The 27,262-nt window shown below is 37.1% G+C and overlaps 1 protein-coding gene across 2 annotated transcripts; it reads left to right on the forward strand.

The window, feature by feature from the left end:
• The first annotated feature begins 4,223 nt into the window (after positions 1-4,223).
• LOC135586500 (protein COP1 SUPPRESSOR 2-like) lies at positions 4,224-21,795 on the forward strand. Of its 2 annotated transcripts, XM_065192360.1 has the most exons (7): positions 4,225-4,482; positions 4,581-4,823; positions 4,906-5,020; positions 5,113-5,186; positions 6,844-7,001; positions 9,762-9,936; positions 21,391-21,795. In XM_065192360.1, the coding sequence occupies exons 1-6, from the start codon at positions 4,400-4,402 to the stop codon at positions 9,926-9,928; spliced, it is 840 nt and encodes a 279-aa protein (XP_065048432.1). In that variant the 5' UTR covers positions 4,225-4,399; the 3' UTR covers positions 9,929-9,936; positions 21,391-21,795. The 2 variants fall into 2 exon arrangements, with proteins under 2 accessions (XP_065048433.1, XP_065048432.1); XM_065192361.1 differs by lacking the exon at positions 9,762-9,936 and having other exon boundaries at positions 4,224-4,482.
• Positions 21,796-27,262: the final 5,467 nt, after the last annotated feature.

Raw genomic sequence — 27,262 nt, forward strand, 5'->3', positions numbered from 1 at the left:
CATGATGATTTGGAGAAATGATGATTTGATCTTGATGATTTCAATGATAAGATTTACTCTTTCGATCTTAAACCATGATGTATGGTTTTCATACGAAAAATTTGAGCATGCTAATATAAAGCCAATCACACAAATTGAAACTAAAGAAGTTTAGATATCTTTAAGAATCATTCAACATTATGTTCGACGAAACCATGCTTGATGTCTTAATGAAAATATAATGATGATTTGAAAGCATGCTTAACGAGTTTATATTTTAAACTTATGCATGATAGTTTTTTAGCAATCTTTTGAAAGTTCTTTTTCAGTGTTAATGAATGAAGCATGGATTTGACATAAAAGAAAAGAACATGCATGTATGAAATCAATCAATAAGTTGAAACAAATAGAGGAAAGCATTTTTCTTAAAAACTTCTCAATCCTTACCTTATCGATTTTTCACTAAGATATCAATAAAATTATTTATGTCATTTTGAATTTCTTGAAAGTAATGTTGAGATTTTGATAGTTTTGACGATTTGAATTTGAATAAGTTTTATCAAAATCATGATCTTGGTTTCTTGGAATTACTTGAGATTTTTTTTCAAGATCTCTTATTTGTACTCCTATGATTTTTTCTTGATATTTTATTTAAAGAAGAGATTTACTATATGAATCATGTCTTTTAGTATTCAAATGGTCTTTATCTTTCATGATATGATTTCTTTTTATTTATGACTTATATGCCTTATAATGATTGAAATATTTTACACCATTATATTCTTCCCTTCTTATTTCTTGTTTACAATGACAAAAGGGGGAGAAGTTATGATCATACATGGTAGGATGCAATTTGACAAATTGATACCATCATGATGTGAAATATTTATGACTTGGAATGATGCATGCAATACTTATGATTTTATTATGATGATGCATTTGATGTATTGCATGTCATGTATAAGAATCATGAGTAAAATTGCTTTCACTTAAATTTAATTTGAATTCAAGGTTTATCTCAATTATGGCATAATTTGAAAATTGATGTAATGGGAAAAGTTTTGCACTATTGTAACCACCCCTTCTTTTTGACAATGACAAAGGGGGAGCAAAACTTACTAGCTTGCTCATCTCAAAAGAGAAGCAAAGATTGCTAACTTGTATATTTCAAGAAGCAAAAGTTGTTTTCTTGAATATCAAAAATCGATAGCTTACACACTTCAACAAGAAAGCTATCTTGCATTTGCTTTCGAAATTTTTGATAGCTTATATGTTGTAAACTTGCTATCTTACTACCTTACATGTCTGAAAACTTGAAAGTTACACTTCTCCTTCTTGTTGATGACAAAGAGGGAGAAGTATGATGTTATGCATAAATATATGATTGATTACATGTTGCTTGGATTTTTGAATCCAAGAGTTATATCAATATGACATATTGATAGGGGGAGTTTGTTTAAACTTCGTCGTCAATTGGTTATCATTATCAAAAAGGGGGAGATTGTTGAATCTCAGATTTTGATGATGAAACCAATTGATAAGTGTTTATGATTTAATCTATGTTTTGAATGACGCATGAAGCTTCAATTAGGATGAGATAATTAAAGCAGGAAGAATCATGTTAGGCCGGTGGAACATGTCAGAAGATTGGACGTCGCGCCGGAAGATCGGTCGACATATCGATAGAAGGCTTCGGGCCATGGTTTCGAGCATCGAGCCAAGAAGAGTAGATATTACGCCAAGGATATCGGAGTTGCGGAGGTCAACTGGCCGATTGGGCAATAGGCTGCAAGAGAGGACGATGCGTTGAAGAACCGGACGAAACGTCGATGGACCATGACATGCCGAACAACATGATTTATGCTTAGTAATAATTGTCTAGATCGAAGTTAGTTTTTATGTGTATAGGATTAACTACGATAGCAAGGCATAAAGCAAAATGAAGTTCTGGAGTGAAGAATGCAATTTCGTTGGGAGTTCGAGAGTTCGTCAGAAGTCTAGATGTTCGTCGGAAGTTCTATCGGAATTGACCGAGAAGTCTTAGAGCTTGCCAAAGAAGCTCGTCAGAACTCACCAAGGAGATCATCGTGAAGAAGTCTAGGAGCTTGCCGGGAGTTCACAGGAACATTGCCGAGAGATCATCGAAAGTTCGCTGGAAGACCGCCGGAAGAAACATATACTTATAGACTTATTTAGCTTAGTAAATGTCTTAAATTTCATAATTAGCACATAATTAGAGTTAGGATTGGGAGGTAATCCCACTAACTTAATTATAGACCAACTAGACCCTTAATAGGGTTGAATTGGGCTAGATTGAACATCCCATTCAGCACCTAAAAGCCTAACCGACGGTGGCATTGCTAGGGCCGACAGTGGCACCACTTGGGAGATAGTGTCCCCGGTTGTCTAGGCTGTGGTACCACCTAGTATCAAACCAATGACAGTAGTACCGCCCAATAACAGCGGTGGTACTGCCAGTACCCCAAAATCCGAGGATGTGACACTTTTTGACTCCAATTTTGAAGCCATTGAGGCCTATAAATACCCCTCTCATCCCTGATTAAAAGACACAATTGAGAGCAAAAAAAAGGAAAGAAAACTCCTTTTTAATTGTGTGTGAACTCCTCTCAAAGTTATAAGTGTTAGAATAGTTTGAGAGAGGAGTAAGTGAGGGTGTAAGGGTTATCTCCTAAACCTAGTAAAAGGAGAAAGAGCTGTAAAAGGTGGTTGATCTTCACCTATTGAAAAAAGACCGATAGTGGATGTCGGTGGCCTCGACGGAAGAGGAATCGGTGGAGTGGATGTAGGTCACGACCACCGAACCACTATAAAAATCTAGTTTGCGTTTCTTTTAAGCAAGTTACTTTAACTGCAAACTACTTTACTTACTGCTTTCAATATGTTTACGAATACGCTTTCAAGTTAAGCATATTTCCGGGATCGATTTTCAATGTACGGAAGAATTTTCAAAACCAACGTGATTTTACCGCTGCACTAATTCACCCACCCACCCCCCCTCTTAGGGCCTACTCGTTCCTAACAATATGATCTCCTTAGGTAATAAATCTCCCTTGACATGCATGGTATTCGATTTTGCATTTTGTTTTGTGGACTAATCTTCGCTCGATGATGATAATTTTTTTCTTTTGGTAAATCTGAGATTTTATTTTTTCATTCTTTTGCTGCGTATATGATGCTTTGTCTAGGCTTCCTAATAAACTTAAGGCCTATACCTAAGCTGAGCCTATATGCTTCCTAGTCATGCCCTCGACGTGAAGACTCAAGATTTGCACCTAAATCGAGCCTACGTGCTTCCCAATCATGTACTCAACATAAAGAACTGAGGTCTGCACCTCAATCGAGCTATTGTGCGAGGACTCCCCTCTCTATGTGGTCTTATTATGCAGGGACTCAGGACCAGAAGCCCCTCGCAGATCCGCTAGAAAACATCTCAGGAGAATGCAACAACAATTCTTCGTCCCTTCTCTTTGAAGCCTTCCTTCTGAGTAATCATACAAATGACCATACACTATCGGGATAGAACTAAACTGTGCTCTCTCCTAAGCCACGACATAAAGAATCACAATAGATAACAAATAAATGATACTAGTATTAGAGTACATGAATGAAATCGGGCATGGCTCATGCTAATTGTAAATTATCCCTTATAGTTAATTACCTTTAGCGTTTGATCCTTATACTTTAAAAAATTATATTGACATCCATATTGTTATAAAAGTGAAATATTTATATCTATTTATCTTAACATTATCAATTTTATTAATAAAAATATAAAAATAAATAATAAAATTATAATTTTATCATTCCAATTGATGGTGACGAACGATAATATTACTTGATAATTATGTTAATATCGATATATATATAAAGTAATATCACTCCACATCTATATAGTATTGATGCAAATACTAAGTAACTCTTTCATCGTTGTTGTTATTATACATAACAATCACTCGCATTCATCATGTCATTATTTGTCATCATTAACTAAAATATTAAAATTAAAATTATTTTTTATTTTTTAAATTTTATTAATAAAATTGATGATATTAAGATAAATAAATCTAGATATTTTATTTTTATAATTATGAAGATATTAATATAATTTTTTAAAATATAAGTATCCAAGCCTAAAATAACTAGGAATAGGATAATAGATAATTAGCCGACCCCACACAAGCTCCGAAATGATCATAGCCTTTCATCTCCAATTACATCCCTAATGGCACTTGTCCAGACCCTAGGACTCACAAAGGGGGCGTCCGATCGCGGTGGTCGACGGTAGCGTCGACGCCTCGTCCATCCATCCTTCTCGCTGTGGCGCTCTCGCTTACAAAAAGGAGAAAATAGCTAGGGTTTTTGACATTCGTTCAAATCGTTCAATTAGAAGACGAGAAGCATGCCGATTAAGAATTTTAGGAAGAGAACCCTAGAACATGATCCCCGTCCTGATGATACCGAGGAAGACGAGGAGGAGCGCAGGTTAGTATTACCACTAGCAAGCTTAACAGGAGTGCCTCTCGTGCGTTCTAGGGATTTTATCGATGGTGCTGACGATGGGGTTCTACCGGCGTCTTCAGATTGGTCTTGGAGGAGGTGAAGCTGCTCCAGAAGCAGCGGGAGAGGAAGCCTGGCATCCCCGCGCTTCCTACCGTCCCCCAGCACTCCCCCACTGGCCCTGGCGGGGCCTTTCGCAGGTCCTCCTCCTCTAGCGGCGCCGCAGGCGTGGGCGACAAGGGCGACGGAGATGGCGGCAAGGAGGACCTCGTCCTGCAGGACACCTTCGCCCAGGAGACAGCTGTCACTATCGAGGATCCCAACATGTATGTGGTGTAGTCTTTCTGACACCCTTTCTTTTAATCTATAGCATTTGACTGTCTGATTTCGCTAGTGCTGACTGTCAAGGTTGAAGTATGTGGAGCAAGAATTGGCAAAAAGGCGCGGCAAGAAGATTGACTCCAGTGAGAAGGAGGAGAAGGACCCGATGGACGAATTGTATGTTGTGCCTGAACATCTTAAGGTGAGGGAATTGCAGTTGGAGTGTTGGATTACCTCCATAGTCCCAGCTTATATTGGGCATTGAACAATTTGAACTTGTTCTCTTCCATGCAGGTGAAGAAGAGGAACTCGGAAGAAAGTTCTACTCAGTGGACCACAGGGATTGCTGAAGTGCAACTACCCATCGAGTATGCTATCGCCTCTCTAATTGTTTCTAATCTGTCATCTCATTTTCTGTTGCCCTTCCAGGCTAACTGCAGATTTGGGTAGATGGGAGAATATGATTATACGTCCTATCCAAAGTTAGAAGAGAGGGCCTAAATATTATATTTCGATGATCAAGTTCTACACATTTTAAGTTGGAAGTGATACATGCAATGTGTAAATTTCTAGGAGCTTTGTTACGTATTCAGGTCCGCACCATTCCTTTTCCTGATGACAGACCACTATTGCCTGGACTTCTAAAAGCTCTTTATGCTGAATGACTGCCTAAAGATGGGACTTTGCTTTTTGTTTACCCATGGTTGGCCACACTATATGTGCTAAATGATTGAATTATCATATGAGTCATAACTTTATGTCCGTGTACTTCTTGTATTCCTAACTCCAGCTTCTTACTATAAAATTTTAGATATAAATGTCCACACTTGCCTCTCTTCAGCATACATGATTAGATATTAATGTTTTGTATTGCATTAGGCAATTGGAATGTACCCAGCAATTGAGATTTAAAATCTTAAAACATGGTCAAGCTTAGCCCTTTTAACAGATTTCAGATGAATCTTGAGTGATTGTCACACTTCTGTGAACCATTGCACATGATGATACTTTGCGCTTTGGCTACATATAAAGCACACGACAACTGATCTTAAAATGAGCTAAGGTCCTTATAATTTCTCATGAACATCAACTCAGCACTGCCCAATTTTATTTTCAAACTCACTATTGGATTTAAAGGTTCCTCGTCAAATAAGATGACGTCTATGTGATCCTAAGTAACAGAATAACCTGTTGCTTTGGTACTCTGACATAGCCTGATCAATGGACATTTATTCTTTTTTCAAGTTTTAAGTTAGGTGCTGGATGATATATCTCATTATTGTTTATGCATAAAGACTTGGAACCAAAATTTAAAAGGATGATATATATATATATATATATATATGTATAATAAAAGGGATCAAATATTAGAATAATATTTGAACCCTACAAATCAAAATTTAGATCATGTGATTTTCAAATTGAAAATTAACTGCAATGAGGATTATCGGACATTCAAAAAGCCTAGAAACCAAAATTCATGTGGTTTTAGAACTTTTGAATGGTCATCAAACCAGAAAAAAGTGAATGGTGTAAAGGACAGCCACACATTAATCTGTAATACAAACTATAAACAGTAAATGCATGCTTACCAAACCCCTGCACATTTGATTCTTTTAGATCACTGATCAGGTTGAAATATGATCTGTTCTTTTGAAATTGCTTAGTGCTTACTGTTTAGCCTGCTTGATGCTTACCCTAGAAATCTTTAAACCAAACCATTGCAAATAATATTCAATAATCAATGCCTCTTAATTTCCCTTCAGATTTAAAAAAAAAAGACAATGAGCACGATCATAATATTATGGTAAAACATGATTTCAATCAATTTTCCCTGAACGTAATCTAACAAAGGACATATGACATTAGTATCATAATCTAATTGGGTCATATTGTATTCCTGTATGTTTAGGTAAAAGTTAAGTGGTTCACCATTTAACAGACAACAAGAATGGAAACAATATCCTTTCTTTCATTTTCATCGATCCACCTTTTACTTAGACCTGTTATTCGTTGATGCTGCAGATACAAGCTACGGAATATTGAAGAGACTGAGGCTGCCAAAAAGCTGTTGCAAGAGAAGAGGTTTGTTGGTAAAACTAAATCAGAATTGAATATTCCTTCAAGTTACAGTGCAGATTATTTCCAACGCGGTCGAGATTATGCTGAAAAACTTCGGAGAGGTTTGTTATCTACAAAAGCTTTCATTCTTCTCACTTTTCTTTCATTAACTTACATAAGTTGGATTTTTGTAATATGCAATTTGGTTTGGAATGTACTTTGACATGTAAATGGGGTTTAGTTATGTGTAGTGGATATATGTGAGAGATGGTATAGTGATGTTTGCTAGAAAAATAAATAAGGTTTCAGAAGGATATCATTAATTTGATAAAAAAAATTTGATATCAAGGAGGCAGAGATAATTAATGCTTTCTTAGTTTGCAAATTGCAAAACTAAGTGATTGCTTTTGAGTTTTGGGGGATCTTTGGTACTTAATTCATTTGTTCCAGATATCTATTTGTTGATATTTTTAAGCAAGGTTTATAATTTTGTACAGTATCGGCATTTCGAGCTTTGCTCGATATGGTATGGTACGAGCTTATCGAGTGGTATGCCAAGGTGTACCGCTTGGTATATATATATATATATCAATATTAAAAAAATATAAAAATAAATATAAAAATAAAAAAGGAGGCGTATGTTGCCTTAGTGACGTTGCTTCCTTTTCTTCTCCTCGTCATGTTAGATGAGGAGTAGGCATGGTCTTCTCCTCATCTGCCGCGTTTGGCGAAGATGTCAAAGGCTGCAGACGTCTCCGGCCTTCGACGAAGAACGTGGCGAAGGCCGCAGGTGTCTTCGGCCTTCGGCGAAGAAGAAGTCGAGCTATCACCTCTCCGTTACCTCCTGGATTGGGATCGTCGAGGGAGGGCGATGTCGGATTGGAAAGCGTCGAGGTAGGGAGGGCGATCCCAATTCTCCCTCTTTTTCTCCCTCTTCTTTGAGCGCTTTCTCCCTCAACACTTCTTCTTCCCTCGCCACAGCTAGGCCGTAGCCAGGCTGATACCACTCGGTAATGAGCGGTCCGCATACCGGTCTGTTGGCGGACTGGTATGTACCGCCCGGTACGGGCGGTATCATTTAAAATTAAAATCCTTGTTTTTAAGACATCACATGTAATAGATTCACATATGAAAATTATTATTAACCCAGTTAATTTGTTGTGAATTAAGCATTCTTGAACCCTTATTTTCCTATATTATTTGGTTTTCCTCCATCTCCTCCAGAACATGAGAGAAAATGGAAGAAAGGGGTTACAGGGTAAGGAAATGATACTGTTTTCCATTCTTTCCTTGCTGTTGAATTTAATACAGATGAATACAAGAGGATGGAAGACCAAAGAATAGGGAAGAGAGATAGGTGAGAAACTAACTGTCTGTTTAAGGTATTTTGAAAAGGGAAACTGGCTGACTAATTAGAATCGTAATGTGTACTTTCTTTCTGGAGATCACACTGATAGGAAAATACTCCAAATCCAATCAATTGGGAACTGATCTAATCAATTTTTACTGCTGATTTGGTGCTATTCTATTTGCTGGAAGACCAATGGGGAGAGAAACAAAGGATATAAAGAAAAAAACAGAGAGTGGGAAGGTTGTTCTTGTTGGATGATACTGAATAGACTAAACACTCCATATAAACAGATGATATCCAGGTAAGCCCTTGTCTTCTAAAATACTTCATTCATGACTTCTAAATTAGCTTTAATAACACCCATATGGTTCTTATCAAAGACTGCTATCCAAAATTGAGAAGGTTTAGAACATTTGTAACCCTGTGCAGCAAATAAAAAATTATGAGGAAAAAATTTAAAAGCTCCAGAAAAATAAAGTAAGAAAATTCAATAATCTGATATGTCTCAACCACAAACTTTTATATGATTCACCATTTTTCTAAAGTTTGATTTAACAATTCAACATATTTCTAATCTAAACCTGACTGCAAGTTAGTGTGAATTAATTTGTTGTGGATTTTAGGATGAGGACAATGCTTTGGGTCTTTCCCTGTATGATGTATGCCTTGTCTCTGTCAAATCACTATATTTTAATGGTCATGCATAAACTGATCTATGGTGCATTTAAATAAACTTAAGATGGGATTTGACCAGTTCATATATTGTGTGTTGCTGTTGGAGCATTTTGAAGCCATATTATGTTTAGGATTGGTGTATTCATGTTAGTAATATAGGTTTTGTTAGGAGAAGTCTCATGAAATAATGATTTTACTTGCAAGCATAGTTTATTAGGTCGGTTGCTCTGGTTGGATTGACTGAAACCAATCCTGAATCCTCAAAATTTCTAACCTAGACCACCCAATCGATTTCAATGGCTAATTTCATGATCTCAAGGTTCTCAGTTGACCCTTAGCCATTCCTGATAATTTTGGCCAGCTTTTAAACACAGTTAAAAACTTAAAATGATCTTGTTCCGAAAATCCACCCAATTCTGAACTTACGAAATAAGAACCTTGTTCTTAAAATGATGATCTTGTTGCTAAATATAACTTGGTTAAGAGAGCTTCATCTATTTTGAGGTACAAAAGACCTAAATATTCATTAATAATCAGTAATGTGGACGGCAAAAAGTGTTGGGTAACTCACCTTTTCGGAGTAGTTGAAATTTTGATGTTCAATGGTGGCAATATCCTACACAGGATGTTTTTTCTGTGGGCTTGTTTGGCTGTTGTTAATGCAATCGTTTTAGTTACATTGTAATATTTTTGTGCATGTGTGTTTGATTTGTTCCACGTGGGACTGTCTATTTCTATTTTAAGAGTAGAAGAGCTTCACAATCTATTTCTTTCTTCCAGAGGCTCTTCTGTCTGAAATCTGGCTGAATGGTAAATGTTTTAAGAACTCAATAAGTGTTGGTCATTTTACTTGCAGAGCATCCAGAGTTGTACAAAATCCGAGGTGCCCAAGTGAGCGATATGGGTGGGAAGTCAACAGAAAATAATAACTCGGATGTTGCAGGACGGAGGCAAGCTGCCACGGATGAGTTCATGCTTGAGCGCTTTCGCAAACGAGAAAGAAATCGTGTTATGCGCAGATAGTACTAGATGTAAGTCTATCAGGATCACAAAGAAATGCCTTCCATTCGATTTTGCTTGTTTGCCTATATGTGGTCCAAGGATCTTGACACTAATAAAAATAAGAAAAATAAGAATACTAGTCGCTTTCCATTCAATTGAAACTTTTGGGGATGATGATTTTCATTGTGGAAGTATCCTAATTTGAAAATATGTTTTTTTATTTATGAAGTATTCTTGCTTCAGTATTAAACAAGAGGTTTATACTTTATAAAGTATTCAATGGTACATTTACATAGATTTTAATGTAAAATGATTGTGTAGACATATCTTTGTAATTTCAAATTTATTTTTTTATTTATGTAGTATTCTTGCTTAAGTCTTAAACAAGAGGTTTATACTTTATAATGTATATTTTTTTATTGTTCAATGGTACATTTACTATAGATTTTATTGTAAAATGATTGTGTAGACATATCTTTGTAATTTCAAATTTATTTTTTTATTTATGTAGTATTCTTGCTTAAGTCTTAAACAAGAGGTTTATACTTTATAATGTATATTTTTTTATTGTTCAACGGTACATTTACTATAGATTTTATTGTAAAATGATTGTGTAGAAATATCTTTATTGTGTTATTAGTGTTATTCTTTATTTGTTTCAGAAGGATCTTTTTGGAAGCTATTGATGTGCATTTCATTTTAGTGAATAATGGAAGTGACAATATGGTATCTGTTACTTATCAGAAAACAATTATTGTCATTAATTACTATGTGAGTGCTAGCTTGTAGACCATCTGTATATATTGGAAATAGTCACATATCATATTAACATGTCTTAGTTTGGAAATTTCCAAGAACATATCATGGACCATTTCATAAATAGCCTACTTCACATCAATCACCCAATTGCCTATTGGACCACAGTCTGGCGCAAACTAATACAACCATTATATGCCTTGACATGTGCTGAGCATATTGCCTCACAAGTTGGCAAGAAATTATGCGAAACAAGGACCCTATTTTATGCTTGAGCAATTGTTAGGAAATATTCATGTTTGAGGCTTGAGGCTATAGCTCTAGCCTAGTGATTTCAATAGGCGCTCAAGCGCTCGGGCGAGGCGAGACGAGGCCCGAGCTCCTCGCTTAATTTTCAGGCGGCGCGCTTCAAAGAGGCACCGCGTGGGTGCTCGCCTGAGCCTAAGCGTCGGGCGCATCGGGCGAGCGCCCGGGTTAAACCAAGCGACCAAACCAGCATTTTAGGTCTGGTTTGGTCTCCGGTGCTTTAGTTGGTTCAATCGAACCAACTAAAGCATCGATATCAGCCTTCCTCTCGCGACTTCCCAACCCTAACCCTGCTCGTCACTCCCGCTATCGCTGCCACTCCTACTCTCGCTGCTGCTGCTTGCTGCCACTATCGCCGCTCTCGCTACTGCTGTCACTATCATCGCTCTCGTTGCTGCTGCCCCTGTCACTGCCACTGTCGCCGCTCTCGTTGCTACCGCTGTCGTTGCCACTGTCCTCACTCCCGCTCCTGCTATCGCTGCTCACTGCTACCGTTGTCGTTGCCACTGTCGTCGTTCGCCGCTGCCACTGCTTGCTGCTGTCGCTGCCGCTACTAATGTCGTCGCTTGCCGCTCCTGCTCCCGCTCTCGCTATCGCTGCCGCTACTCGTTGCTATCGCTGCCGTTGCTCTCAATCAGTAGCCTCGATCTTCTTCTTACTCACACTCTTCTCACTTTGATAGTCTACTGTTAATAGTATACTAACATTATACTGCTAACTGTATACTAGTAACAGTATTTAATTTATTAGATTAATAATATATTATTTTAATTTTAATACTGTTAATTTTTATTTATTTAAAATTATTGTTATTGTTTTGAATTTTGAGATTTTTGTTAATGTGATATTGTGATTTTACAAGGTTTCCTTAATTTAATATTATATTTTTATTTAAATAATTATATTTATTAATTATATTATATATTTTTATATTTTAGTGCCTCGTTTCGCTCGAGCGAGCGCCGAACGCCTTGGGCGTTTTTGGACTTGGACTTTGGTGCCTTTTGGTGTCTAGCGCTTTTTAAATCACTGCTCTAACCATTTAAAAGGACTTTAAAATTAAGCTACTGATTAACTCACCTAGCAGGAATTTTTTGCCTAATGGTGAGAAAACTAGTCTGCATTTCTCTAAATCTCTCATACTTATAAAAGGAGAAATCTAGTTTTACATTTAATTTACCTAAAGTTAGTCTCATATAATAGTACATGGCAAGTAGGAGTATTTTCATTAGATCTTATATATGCCGAAGATTACAGCAGGAGAATGATGATCTCACTTGCATAATAATGCTATGTTGTTTTTAAGAACACAATCAAATAACTTATTTCTATCAGCTTTTGGAAACTAGTGATAAGTGGGTCTTTTATCTAGATGACACCCCTGATGATATTGGGTTGTGTATGTTTGTTAATATTCTACCTTAGAGTTTTGAGTGGCTTCTTTGTTCTTTGTTGATGATATGGTTTCACTATTTTTTGATGTCTGGTAAAAGATAAAAAGCATAAACTAAGTTCAAATGCATAAATATGCTGCTTAGCTGATAATTGTGATAAGGCAGCCTCTATATGGTTTGCATCTACATGAATATTATTGTTATTTTCAGATCTTTGTTTTGGTACTTGTTCCTAATATATTGCAGAACCAACTTCTTTTGTCTCTTCAGATCAACCATATTATTCCAAAGAACTATTTGTTGACAATTATAGTTGTGCATTAAAAGGTATAAATAGTCTTTGTTCTTGTTTCATACTGTTATAATGATAAGAACTATGCATTAAAAAGTTGCATTGTAATCAATGATTTAGAAAGTGCTAGGCGCTAAGGTTCTAAAATGTTCGAGGCACTGAGCACTTGCCCGATCGAAGTGAGGTGCTCTGAAATATTAAAATATAAAAATATATAATATAATTAATAAATATAATTATATAAATAAAAATATGACATTAAATTAAATATATATAAAGTACCAAGTCACATAATCCATCTTCTAATAAAAAAAATACCAAAAGACTCAAAACAATAAAGTTTTACATCAAATTCAATCATTTTCATAATCAACATCGTCATTATCAAACATATCAGCATCTTTCTCTTTCTCTCGTCCATCTTCATTAAAATATGTTTCCTTTTTTATAATGACAAGAGATGAACTTGAGGCTTTTGCACTCATTTTTTCCTTCGTCATTTGTCTTATATATATCTATAATTCTCCAACACTCGAGGTTCCTACCACATCTCTTCATGTCAAGTTGTCATTTTCAAATATAAACTCATCTTTGGCATTTTGTAAGTTCGCACCTATTTCCCCATCGATCAGTTGTTTGAATCATCAATATCTTACAATGAGATTGGATCAATGTTATTTTGTAAATCATGACGAGCCTTCAATGTTTGATTATATTTTATATAAATAAGATCACATAATCATTGATGCTCTGATCGATTTCTTCTCTTTTGTGAATTTGTTATATCATATAATTTAAAAATATATTGATATATTTATCTAAAAAAATAGATTAATTGAAACAAAAATATTTTGTGATCCTTACATACTCGAAGATACTCTAGTTTTGCTCACAACCTATAACACTATAAGTTAAACTAAGAATTTTGATAGCCAATTATTGTAAATTCGAGATGAAATTTTCAAATAGATTCCACCATTCAGTTACAAAAGTTACTTTATTATTAATAATAATATACTATACATGAAATTAATTATATAAATTTATTAATACCTGGGAATATAGTTGTTGTAGATCAAACTACTATTGGAATTCGAAAAAGATCATCGGCATTCTTAGATAAAGATAATTCACGTATAATCTTATCTTGCTCCTTAAGACTTGGAACTAATCTTACAATGCACTTATATAACTCATTTATAAATTCTGCATCAAACTTAATAAATGTGTTCTTATAAAAGAATTCTGGGTTCCAATAATATCCTATTGCATGTAATGGACGATGAAGTTGACAATTCGATCTCTCATCATTGATTGTAAATATTTTCTTATACTTTTCTTCATTTTCATCAAAAAGACTTTTGAGCTGCCTTCTTTGCTTAATTCATAGTCTCATAAATATATCTTATTGCAAGTTTCTTTTCATTATCTACTAACCGAAAGACTCGAACAAGAGGGTTCATTACCTTTAATATATAAATTATAAGATTTCAAAAGGACGGCATTAAAATGATATCACCAGCCTTTTTTCCTTTTGTTTATTTTGCCCATTTGCTTGTCACTCGTTTCTTTGAGGTAAACTTGTTTCACAGGTTATATTCTTGATGATGCATGCTCTATAGTGTCAAGAAGGAATATCAAATCGGGTGATATCATATCTCACTAATTCCTTATTGCTTTTCAATTCTCTCTTCGTATTCAAAGCCCCGATTGAAAAGAAATCCATTGACAAATTACCCTTTTTGAAGTCTTCTTGATGTTAGGAATCTTTCCAATATCCTCCAACTTTAAATCAATGTAATGTGCTTCACATGAAGTCCAATATAAGTGTTGTCTTTTTGTTTCAAGTAATTTACCTAAGACAAAAGATAACAAAATTAATAAGAATTAGGAGTTACATAATACTTTCACTCAAATTGGAGATATAAAGTAATTCAAAAATTCAAAAATTCAAAAGATAAATTTTATTAGCTAACACATAGTTGCTTTTATTATCGGTTATAACTTAGACGACATTTTGTTTACCAATTTATTCCACAAACTTATCAAGCAACTTATATATATTTTCTCTAGATTTCATAAAAGATGATGCATGATTTCATAAATATGGTTCCTAAAGAACAATTGACCATGAAATTAATTATACTCCTATATCTCCTGTCGGTCTAAACATTTGACATAATAGAGCAACCATGCTTTACTCATGATTCTTTGTGGCCCTTTAATAAGTTATTATATAATCCAACTCTTTTTTCAGTAATGGAACTCGTAACTTATAATAATTTAGACGTTTTAATTCCCCATCATATCTTCCAATAACTTCAATTGTCTCCTTAAAACTGTCTAAACAACAAGTACTAAGGGAAGGCTAACCTAATAGAAGAAGCGAGCAATGTGTTAAATTGTTCTTTCTTTTATTTTCTTATCACAAATATCATTTATATTTGTTTGTCTTAATTTTTCTCTCGCTTGTCCTTGTTGCTTCTGTGATCCTTTATATATATGTAAGTCCATTGATCCTTTTTTACCCTTCTTAACAACCATACTTTTTTTTTTTTTGTTATATACTCTTTTCCCACTTGGATTAACATTTTCAAAATAATCTTCTTCATCATCATTTCAAATATGTTCAACATTATCCTCGGGTAAAATCCCATAATATTCATTTCTTTATATCTTTTTTTTTCAATCATACAAGTTAGTAGCTCTTCTTTTACATTAGGTGGACACTTCTTGCATGTTGATACATTCTTGAAGTTCATTACATAATGCTGTTTTGTATGAAAAATATCATTTCTAATAATCTTATCACAAAAGATGCAAGTAATTGCATTAGAATTTCTAGGACCCTTTAGATAATTGTATTTCTAAGCAGGATCATTTCTTGAATTTTTTTAAGAATCTTCTAAATTGCTTTGTATATTTGCCATTGATCTTGAAACCCAAATAATAGTTCTAAATAAATAGAGATTAACAGTGTTAAAATCTAAATAGTATATTATAAATCTAAATAGAGATTGCTTTGTATTATAGTTTACAATCTACTATTAACAGTATATTCTCTATTGTTAACAATAGTTAGAGGGGGAGAAAAGAGTCATCGATAATGGAAAGTAAGGAGAGGGCAGCAGTGATGAAAGAACTTTCGGACGATAGCGGTGGCGATGGAGGAAGCTGCGGACAACAGCAACAATGATGGAGGAAGCTTCGGATGGCAGCAATGATGGTGGAGGAAGTTGTGGACAGCAGCAGTGGCGGTGGAAGTTGCGGACGACAATGTTGTGGGTGGAGGAAGCTTTAGATGTGTCTGTCGGTGGTGGAGGAAACTACGGCTTGCTCCCTGGACGGTGGAAGGAGCTGCACACGAAAGTAGTGGCGGTGGAAGGAATTGCGCACGAAAGCTAAGTCGTCAGACTTGTTCATCAGCGATAGAGGAAGCATTAGCAGCGAAGGCAGCGACATAGGAAGCGTTGGCGGTGGAGGCAATAGTTGCATTGGGGTTTATGGCTTGGGGTCGCGTGGGGTTGTAGGGTGTGAGTTTTGCGAGTATAGTTAAAGAATGTAGATTAGTTGGTTCAATCGAACCAATTAGCTACTATTAACTGAACCTGACTTAAATCGGGCGCTCACTTAAGGCGCTCGATGCTTGGGTTCAGGCAAGTGCGAAAGTGGCGCTTCATTGAAGTGCGTGCCTGGTCGAGACCTGAGGGCCTTGGGGCTCACCTCGCCTTGCTCGAGAGCCTAGGCGAGCTCTTGGGCGCCTATTTAAACCACTGGTTGCAATATATATTCCTTGATGTGAACTTGGTCAAGTTGTGACATTACAGCTTGCTGTATATACCACTTGCTCATGATTGTATGCTACAATAAAGCAGTTCTAGTATTTGGTTGAGGGACCACTAGTCTATGGATATGTTTTATTTATGAGCATCACAATTGTGGATTTGCACTTGCTGCTTGTGGAAGAAGTACCTGACAAAAAAATGTAGCCTTAAGCGAGAAAATTATACAAATAGATGGTAATGATAATGAAAAAATTTTGAACTGTTTCAGGTATTCTCAAATATCTTAAAAATGAACATTGTTCATTTGGTTGGATTGGAAGACATGTTTGTTTCTTCTGGTTGGAGTATGAGAGTCCACAACAAAAGGTGTAAATGTTGAAACCAAGGACTGCCGTATCTTGTCGATTGATGGTATGTATGATGATACCGGTTTTCAGGAAAAGACTATAAAATGGCAATAAATTGACAAAAAAGTCTCATTTAAGTTTTTAATTCTAGTTTAATGGTAATTTTATTGTATTTGTTTAAGAATAGAGTGTATGTGAGGTTTAAATACACTTTTAGTAACCTTATATATGTCCAATTTGGCTCTAAATGTGACAATAGACCTAATTGTTACTAACATAAGAGATGGACGTTAATCATGTCTAATCTTGATAAATATGCCTTACCGCGCCTCTAGTCTATGGATATGTTTTATTTATGAGCATCACAGTTGTGGACCTGAAGCCTACTGCTTGTGGAACAAGTACCTGAGAAAAAAATTGTAACCATGAGCGAGAAAATTGTACAAATGGATGGTAATGATCATGAAAGAATTCTGCTTTACGTGTTCCCAAATATCTTGAAAATGAACATTGTTCATTTTTCTGGATTGGAAGTTAATGTTTGTTTCTCTTGGTTGGTGTATGAGAGTCCCCAATTAAAGGTGCAAATGTTGAAACCAGGGACTGCCATACCGTGCTGACTGGTGGTATCTGTCCATGGGCGGACTGGTACATATAAAACAGAACCTATTCTCGAAAAAAGGCTGAAAAATGGTAAGAAATTAATAGAAGAATCCTCTTTTAGGTTTTGTATCCTAATTTAATGGTAGTTTTATTATATTTAATTAAGAACAGAGTGTATGTGAGGCATAAATGGACTTTGATTAAACTCTAAATATGTCCAATTTCGATCAAAATGTAAGACAATAGGATCTATATGAGACTAATGTAAGAGATGGACCTTAATCATGTTTAATCTTTATAAATATGCATTAACACATTTAATTATATGAAATGATAAATAAAACATAGAAAGAAGTTAAAAACCATCAAATTAGAGATAAATTCCATTGGATCCTGCATTCTAGTCCTTTCATCCAAATAAATGGCTTGATTATCACTAATGGTCGATTAGGAACTTTAATCATAAGCGAGATTATGAGAAAGAATGGGAATGAGAGTGAGTGAAAGAGGGGAGGAGGGGATTTAAAGCTCCAATAGAGGCCTTAGTGGTCAATTTTGACCATATGGGTCAAACTTGACCGGAACATGGTCGGAATCGATCAAGTTTCGAGCGATACCAACCCATATTGATTGATATGTATTGTAATTTCTTGAAAGAGGATTAGTGGAAGAAATTATATTATGTTGTTCACATTTAGAAAATATTGAGAAAGAAGATGTCACTACAAACTCAAGGTGGTCATACTTTCAATATTGAAGAGACATAACTTTATCAGTATAAAGTTTAGTCTTGTCTTGCTGAATAGATAGATGATTCCAAGATATTCTCAATTTATGATTTATTCTTCGGATTAATTTATAGTAACATTTAATCTTATCAATTTTGTTATTCTTTATCTTAGGTAAATTACTTGAAGCAAAAAAGACAACATTTATATTAGATTCCATGTGCGGCACATTCCATTTATTTAATGTTGGAGGATATGAAAAGATTCTTAAAATCAAGAAGATTTTAGAAAGGGTAATCTTTATTGTTGGATTTCTCTATAATCATACTAGGGCTATGAATACGATGAGAGAATTCACAAGCAATAAGGAATTGGTGAGATATGACATCACTCAATTTGCTACTTCCTTTTTGACATTCCAAAATGTGCATCGTCAAAAACATAACATGAGAAACATATTTACCTCGAAGAAATGGATGACAAGCAAATGTGCAAAAAAAGCAAAAGACAAGAGAGCTGGTGATATCATCTTAATGTCGCCCTTTTGGAATCTTATAGTTTATATATTAAAGGTAATGGACCCTCTTGTTCGGGTCCTTCGGTTAGTAGATAATGAAAAGAAACTTGTAATGAGATATATTTATGAGGTTATGAATAGAGTAAAGGAGACGATTCAAAAGTTTTTTTGATGGATATGAAAAAAAGTATAAGAAAATATTCGCAATCATTGACGAAAGATGGAATTGTCAACTTCATCGTTCATTACATGCAGTAGGATATTATTTGAACTCAGAATTCTTTTATAAGAACACCATTATTGAGTTTGATGTAGAAGTTGTAAATGGGTTATATAAGTGTATTCCAAGATTGGTTCCAAGCCTTGAGGTGAAAGATAAGATCATACATGAATTATCTTTATATAAGAATGCCGATGGTTATTTTGAAATTTCAATGACAATTTGATCTAGGACTACATCCCTAGGTATTAATAAATATATATAGTTAATTTCATGTTTAATATGTTATTGTTAATAATAAAACAAGTATTACAGTTGAATGGTGGAGTCTATTTGAAAATTTCATCCCAAACTTATAATAATTAATTATCAAAATTTTTAGTTTGACATGTACTGTTACGGGTTATGAGCGAAACTAAAGTATCTTTGAGCATGTAAGGATCATATAATATTTTTGTTTCAATTAATCTATTCTTTTTCAAATAGATGTATTAATATATTTTTAAATTATACGACATGATAGATTCACACAAAGTTGAGAAATTAGTTAGAACATCAACAATTACATGATATTGTTTATATAAAATATATTCAAGAAATGAAGGCTCATCATGTTTACGAAATAACATTAATCCAATCTCATTGTACGATATTGATGATTCAAATAAGTGGTCGGTGGGGGAAATGAGTGCAAACTTGTAAGATGCCGAATATGATGTATTGGAAGATGATGTTTAACATGTGAAGTGGCAATAGTCTCAAGTGTTGGAGAATTACAGACATGTACCAGACAAATGACGAAAGAAAAAATGAGTGCAAAAGCCTTAAGCTCATATTTTGTCATTGTCAAAGAGGACGAAACATATTTTAATAAAAATGGATGAGAGGAAGAGAAAGTTAATAATATATTTGAGAATGACGATGTTGATTATGATGATGATTGAATTTAATCCAAAATTTTATTATTTTAAGTCTTTTAATATTTTTGTTATTATAATATGGATAATATGATTTGGTACTTTAGATCTTTTTAATTTAATATCATATTTTAATTTATATAATCATATTTATTAATTATATTATATATTATTTATATTTTAATATTTCAGAGTCTCTCGTTTCTCTCGGGCAAACTCTTAGCACCTCGGGCATTTTGGGACTTTGGTGCCTAATGCTTTTTAAATCATTGTGAATAATAAATTACAAAGCAAAAATTAGGGCCCTCGGTGTGAGATATTTTCTGATTAGTTTATACCCTTAAGACAGCTTCTTATACCAAGGACTCGAGAAGTCGATCAAGAAATCATGTTTGAAACTGAACTGTTGATGCACTACGAAGGAGAAACACCTTGGAATAAAACTCCTTGGGAATGGGGTGATGAAGTAAATAATGAAGAAAATAATAAAAATCAAGAAGAAAACAATCCAGAACCAGCAAACGAAGGAGAAAATAGTGATGAATACTTAGAAAATCTTGATCAGATTCATCACAAATTACAAGCACTTGCACTACAGATGATTGATGCAGAGATGACTAATGGGAGCCACGTGTAATCTACAATAAAAGACACATCCAGCCCATCTACGCAACACGATAAAACTCATTTTAGGATAAGATCAGTGATGCCAGCTTACCAAAAGAAAGGACAACAATTGTCCAATCTCAGAAAAATCTGCAACTGTCTCAAATCTTCCATAACTTCTATAAATATCCCCCTCTCTTAGATGTAAGGGGCATTGGAGAGCAGAAAACCGACACTGTGGATCTCAATAGCTTTCTGGTGTTCTGAAGAGTCGTTGCCCTTGTCTGAGAAGTCTATGTCTAGTTCTCAAGTTTCTATAAGTCCTAATTTGTGTTGAGTCTTTGTAAAATCTTACTTTAGTTTAATAAATTTAGCAATCTTGTCCGTAAGATTTTTTTATGAGATAAGCTTTAATACCTGCAATTTCTACTTATGATCATTGGCCCATGTTTGCATGAATACTAGGTTGATCAGGCTGTAGTACTGGTTTAAGGTAACTGGGTCCGTGCACTGGTTAGTAAGCGAACCGGTATTTACTGTCAGTTTTGTACCATTTCAGATGGTACGTCAAACATTGAAACAGTGTCCTGAAAGATCTTTACATATCAGGGCCTTAAACTTTTGGCTTAAGATGTGCTAACATTTTGGTAATTTAGTTTTCACCATAGGTATTTGAGGATGATTCTTCCTTTCACTTTGTTTCCACTAGTATCAAGCTGTAAGAATCGTGCACCATGAAGTTGGACGATGTATTTTCCTCTGCAGAATTCCCATCCGCTTTCTGATTTTGTGATTACAAGTTAAGTAGCCATGGTTGGTAATCCGTGTGCCGACGGAAGCTCTCCATACTTACTGGAAAACTGGACTGCAAAATAGTTGTTTTTTTCCCTCCTCTGTCTTGGTTGTAATTCTTTTTGTCCTCTTTTCTCCAAATTTATTGACTTATTTCATCTTTTGATTTTCCACCTCTGACCTCAGTATGTTTTGTAACAGTTTGCTTGTTTATTGTCAGGTAAAGAAGCTGCAAAGGGAGCTTTCTTCACCAATGGAGAAATTCTGCATCAGGAGAGCAAGATTTGTGATGAAACAAAATTAAAACTGGCCTTCTTCTTGAACTCAGGTGTTGTATGGACAAGTTTGTCAGGGAAACATGGCTAGCAGACTCCTTTGCAGGGAAATTAGATGCGAGCAATGGTGCTGGTGCTTTTGATGAGGGTGTTGGTTGTGCATTGCTTAAGGTAAGTTTAACATGTGTTGGCTGAACGAGTGTGGAACTCCTACTTGGAAGATACTCAAAATACCACTACCAGCAAGGTGTGATGATGTATAAAAACCCGGAGTTATTGCTGTATGTTTCTGAAACTGAATGAAAATTACTGCAATCAATAACTTGTCGGGTAGGAAACATTAGATTTCATTGTTCACTTATGAAGGGTTTCACCTATTGATAAGCTTGTTTGTCTCTTGTCGAAACCACAGGTAGCTCGACCCACTTGCATCGCATTGTGGTGGCCGTATTGTCACGGACTTAGCTGGTTTGTCTAAGTCATGCGGCACCCTTGCGTGTTCGTCCGCAAAGGTCAGCCTCCCCGAAGTCTCCCTAAAGCCTCCCATGATCCCTTATGACCCACAAAAGAGAGAACGAGATAGAGAAAATGCCTCATTCAGGATCCACAAGCAAACATTTATGAAAACACTTTATAGACAATGCAAATTACAAACAGATTTTACAAGTTCTGAATAGTTGCACAACAAAGGGTAAAATGATCCATTACTGACCGAACTAAAATGAGATTATTAAGCCTTCGGTTATCTCTCTACATGCTAATCAAAATATGAACATACCCAAAAGACACGGAGATACATAAGTATTACATCAAACATCTTGTTTAGAAGTTTGTCCGTGACATTCTCCCCCACTAAGTCCTTCGACGTCCTCGTTGAAGCCTTTGTCGACACTACAACCCTTCGCCTTTGTTGAGTCTTCAATCTTCTGCTCCAGCTACAATGTGCCTCTTGGCTCTCAGTTGCTCTCCGTTGCTATTTTTTAGTAGTCGAACTTTTGATTCGTCATGCTGCTTCAACTCGTCAATGACTCTGACTCTAGTGTGGGGTTGGTTGAGTTGTGTTAATCTCTGTTGATTCCTGCGGATCCTCCAGATGAAGGAAAAGACCATCTTTAATACGCTAGTCTCTCAAATGCCTCATGCTGCTTGAACTGGGTGAATGCTTGTTGGAGTTTTAACGAGCATCGCCTCGCAAACTTCTGAAGTTTTGGGTCCTTCCTTCACAAAATTTGCTCATTGACTCTTCTTTCTCTTAGTTGTCACATTCAAGTAGGTTCGCATCACTTCCGCTTTCGATTGGCATGTCATTGGGAAATTAAGCGGACAATCTACTCTCAGTAACACTGATCACTGTTGGTGAGGATTTGACAATTATTGTCTTTCATTATCTTCGAAGGGTCTTTGAACATATGCAGAGCTCCTCTACTGGATAGATAAGAGAATTGGGGTACTCGGTTTCGCCCATTCTCTTAAGAGTTGAGAAGGCAAAGGTTACTTAACTTCGCCTGCCTCATCGAGGTTGTACTCCATGCATCGAGCTGGTTACTGGCCTTCGCTTGCTCTTTGCTCACACTTCTAAAGCACTTGGAAGTGTTTGCACTCCTTGCGTTGAGTTAGTTACTGTGATTCACTTTCTCAATGCCATCGAACTTCTGGAATGCAAGAAGTTTTCACCCCAACTTGGAGTAATTCTCTAATAGATTTGGTCGCCTCTGGGATTGTACCGTCTTCTCCATCAACCCTACCGCCTACTCTCCTGAGTAGCGAAGGTACATCACCACATACTGTCTGCTTCGTTCTTTGGTCGTACACTCTTGCATGACCCGAAGTCCTTCACTTTCGGTTATCTTGATGAGAAACTCGTTGACACCGGTCTTACGAAGTTCCTTGGTCTTTGCCCTTCAGCCTTGTCATGGTACTTGGAGTTTGCCTCTGCGTGCTCCGCCTCCTCGGCCCCTTTCACGACCAAGCGCTCTCGCTCCATGAGAGCAAGGGATCAATTACTTTCACGGAAGTCCCGCCTCTGCGGTACCATGGCGCTACCATGCCCATAGCCCTACTATCCGTTGCATCGCATCTGCATCCCTTTTCTTCACGATCAGTAGATATGCCTCTGTGGCACTCCTTTGAGTCCACATCCATTCCAACTGATGCTTGATTTTGGGTAGCTAAGTCCCATTGGACTCGTCGTCGCTTCCTCGCCCCTTTCGACCCCCTGCTTCAACACCTCTGTGTTCTTCAAGCAGCTCCATTTGGTCGATGGAAAGACAGACTGCAACTCCCATGTATGGCCTCTGCCATTACGTTTTAGGGTTTGCACCGATTTTGTTCTCCTTAGCTTCTTTGGTAGCAACATTCTCTTACTCGACCTTGTCCTCTGACTTGCCAGGCTCCCTTAACCGAATATGAGCTCTGGAGTAGTCCAACTCTCCAGCTACTTCGATCATACCTCTATATGATCAAGTCCCTCCCATGGGACTCACTGGCACTTGCATTCGAACTTTTCCCTTGGTGGAACAAAGCCCCCATATGCTGATGACCAAGGTTTTCATCCTATGCAAAATTCGATGCACGCACGGAAGACCCGCCTCTACGGTACCATGACCTTCACTCCTTGAATCCATAGCCCTTCTTGCCATCGTGTTGTTCACCGAAGTGGAGCTTCCAGTAGCTCCCGATCATACCTCCATATGATTTAGTCCCTCACGGGAATAGGTTGTGTATATCGCATTGCCACGAACTATTCCACCACGATCCGTTGCACCATGTCGCCTCCTGGTGACATCTCTATTACATTCTGATCCTTGTGGGATGAACTCGAATTGTGAACCCTTCATGTGTGGCCTCTGCCAATACATCGCTGGGTCTCTTCCACCTTCGATTTTGTTCGCTCCTTTGGCAATCGACCTTCATCCACCCACTCTTGGGTCACACTTAGATGAAGCGCTGCTCTAGGACAGTCCATCGCCTAGTAGCCCCCCGAAGTCCCCCCGACATCGTTACAATTAGTGCACTATTGTCTGGATCCTGGGCCTCTACCCCTACCAACACAATCTTCGCTGTGCACCGCTTCCTTCATAGCAACTTGAATGACAACACTATGGCATATTCTTCAAGAGTACCCGCATCTGCGTCCTCTTGCCCCGTCCTAAGACCTTCTGAACCCTACTTCGCCTTCGCAAATTGAGTCGCCTTAGTTCCTCCATCAAATGCTCCTTCGAGATAAAGTGCATGTGCCCAGAAGCTCCCTTCGTCTTTGGCACCATGCAAGATGAGTCCGCTCCGTCAGAATGAATGACCCATGGAACAACATGATCTTGCTCTTGCCTTTGCAAGAGTTCATGTCCTTGACCTCTATCCAAGAAAAGCACTATGCCTCTGCTCCATGTTCCAACTTCTATGCTGGCTCCCTTTATGCGGCTTGGGTACTTTGCCAAGTTACACCCAAGTTGCTCCGCTCCTCGTTTTTGTATTGAGTCGATGGTGGCCCCCGTGCCCACCATTCCACGGGTCAGCCCTCCCTTGAGTCCGATCTCCATATCGACTCCAAGTGTGCCTTCATTTGAGTTGCTTTGGGTCGCTCCCCCACTTGATCTCGCAATACATTCACCAATACATTCTCTCGAGCGAGATCATGCAACGACTCCTCGCCGCTTGCTCAGTCCATTGAGCTACATGGAGTTGTTATTTGTTGAGGTACTCCTCAACATGTGAGGTCCGTCCCACATGATTCTCCATCTGGAGAGCCGAGACTTATCCCTCATGGATAACTATCCCGTTGGAGCAATATCTCTCTTCGTTTCGGAGACCACCCTCCCCTTGGACTACTCCGATCTGCTGAACAAACTATGCATTGTTCTGTCTCCTGCAAACACACTTGCTAGATTGCGACTCTACGTCAATACAGCCTCCGCTGCACCACTCAAGGCCTGGCAACATGCTGAACTCATTGCACACTTCAGCCTCCTACAGACGTATCCTTCACATGCCGAAGAGAAAGTTTTAATGCTCCATGGCGTCGAGTTTCGGTCGCCTTGGGATGGCCGCGAACATTCCATCGTCCGCATACAAGCCCATGCATGAGTACCAAATTCTTTAAGTTAGCAATTTCCCTCACCTCTGTGAGCTTTGCACAACTCTTTCGGTCGCTGAACAACCCATTCCACCTTGCATGGTCTCATCCTCCAAGTGCCTCGCCGGTATTGAGCACCATCATGTATAGTTGTCAACGTTGAGCCAAAGCTCAAACTCAGTCATCCCAACCTTTGTGCGCTCCACATTCTTCCAAGCTTGCCTATTCTCGTGGTGCCTCTTGCGCGAAGGGTTGGCCATTCCTCTTAATGCCAATGTCAGATGCCCGCTCCTCCGAGCGACTCCTTTTCCCTACATCTCCATGCCCATTTTCCCCCCAAACGGTCGCGCGTGTGCTGACTGCCCTCAACGCAGCCCCGCTAGGTCCCCCACGTTTGCATGCTAAGTGTTTCTATGAGTGTTTGTCCCGCTCTGATACCATTTGTCACGGACTTAGTTGGTTTTGCCTAAGTCGTGCGGCACCCTTGCGTGTCCGTCCGCAAAGGTCAGCCTCCTCGAAGCCTCCCATGGTCCCTTAGAACCCACAAAAGAGAGAACGGGATAGAGAAAATACCTCATCCGGGATTCACAGGCAAACATTTCTGAAAACACTTCATAGACAATGCAAATTACAAACATACTTTACAAGCTCTGAACAGTTGCTCAACAAAGGGTAAAATGGTCTATTATAGACCGAACTAAAATGAGACTATTAAGCCTTCGGCTATCCTTCTACATGCTAGTCAAAATATGAACATACTCAAAAGACACAGACATATATAAGCATTATATCAAATATCTTGTTTAGAAGTTTGTCCGTGACGGTATGGTCTCGGTTAAATTGATTGCTACGAAGCACTTGTTTGTATGTGAGCCAAGAATAGTTAGACCTGTTGTCAGCAATCTCATATATTACCTTGTGTGACTCGTCTGAGAACGTGACTTCGTATCAGAAGAACCTCTTACGTATCAGAAGAATCTTACTGGTGAACAGAGATACTCTGCAGCCGTATCATCCGTGAACTATGCCCACTCAGGTATATGTATGACCCGCAGGAGTACTACAAGCGGAATTTCCCAACTTCTGGGTTTAATTTGATTGCTTGCTATTCATCTGCCAAATGGAGCCTCTGCCCTTACTTGAAGCTGCTGTTCAAGTATTATAGAAACATATAGATAGTTTGCTGCTCAGACCCCATAAGATCTCATATCCTGTTTTGTTGTACTAACTCCTGGCCATGATCTATCAGTATATATTTTAGAAAGATAAATTGGTAAGTGTTAGAAAACGAATAAAATGATATACCTTTTATACATATGTATATTTCAAAGAACTATATGCGTACAACAAAGATAAATGGAAATATGTAGTTTTTAGTGCTAGCTTCATTTGTGTTATATTGGGGAGAAGAATCAAAGTTATTTTATATGACTCTATATAGAGGTAGAGTAACGTTGTCTGTAATTAAACCTTTTTCTGTTAATTTAAAAAAAATTAAATATTACTCGAGGAGGAGGAGGAAGAATGAAATATGATTGAGATCAGCGAATGGTAGATTTGGTTTCCAGTAAAGTCTCCTACGTTTCGATTGGCACCAATATTTGCTTCTATAAAGAATTAGTTTCTCTAACCTGGGTTTTCATGTATCATAATTATCATATTTAAAACTTTTCGGTATCTTATACCTGTTATAAGATAATCATAATTTTATGATTATGATTCCTGACAAAAGAGAAAAAAATTGA

The sequence above is a fragment of the Musa acuminata genome, chromosome BXJ1-7 (genome assembly GCF_036884655.1).
Source record: "Musa acuminata AAA Group cultivar baxijiao chromosome BXJ1-7, Cavendish_Baxijiao_AAA, whole genome shotgun sequence".
NCBI classification, from domain to species: Eukaryota; Viridiplantae; Streptophyta; class Magnoliopsida; order Zingiberales; family Musaceae; genus Musa; species Musa acuminata.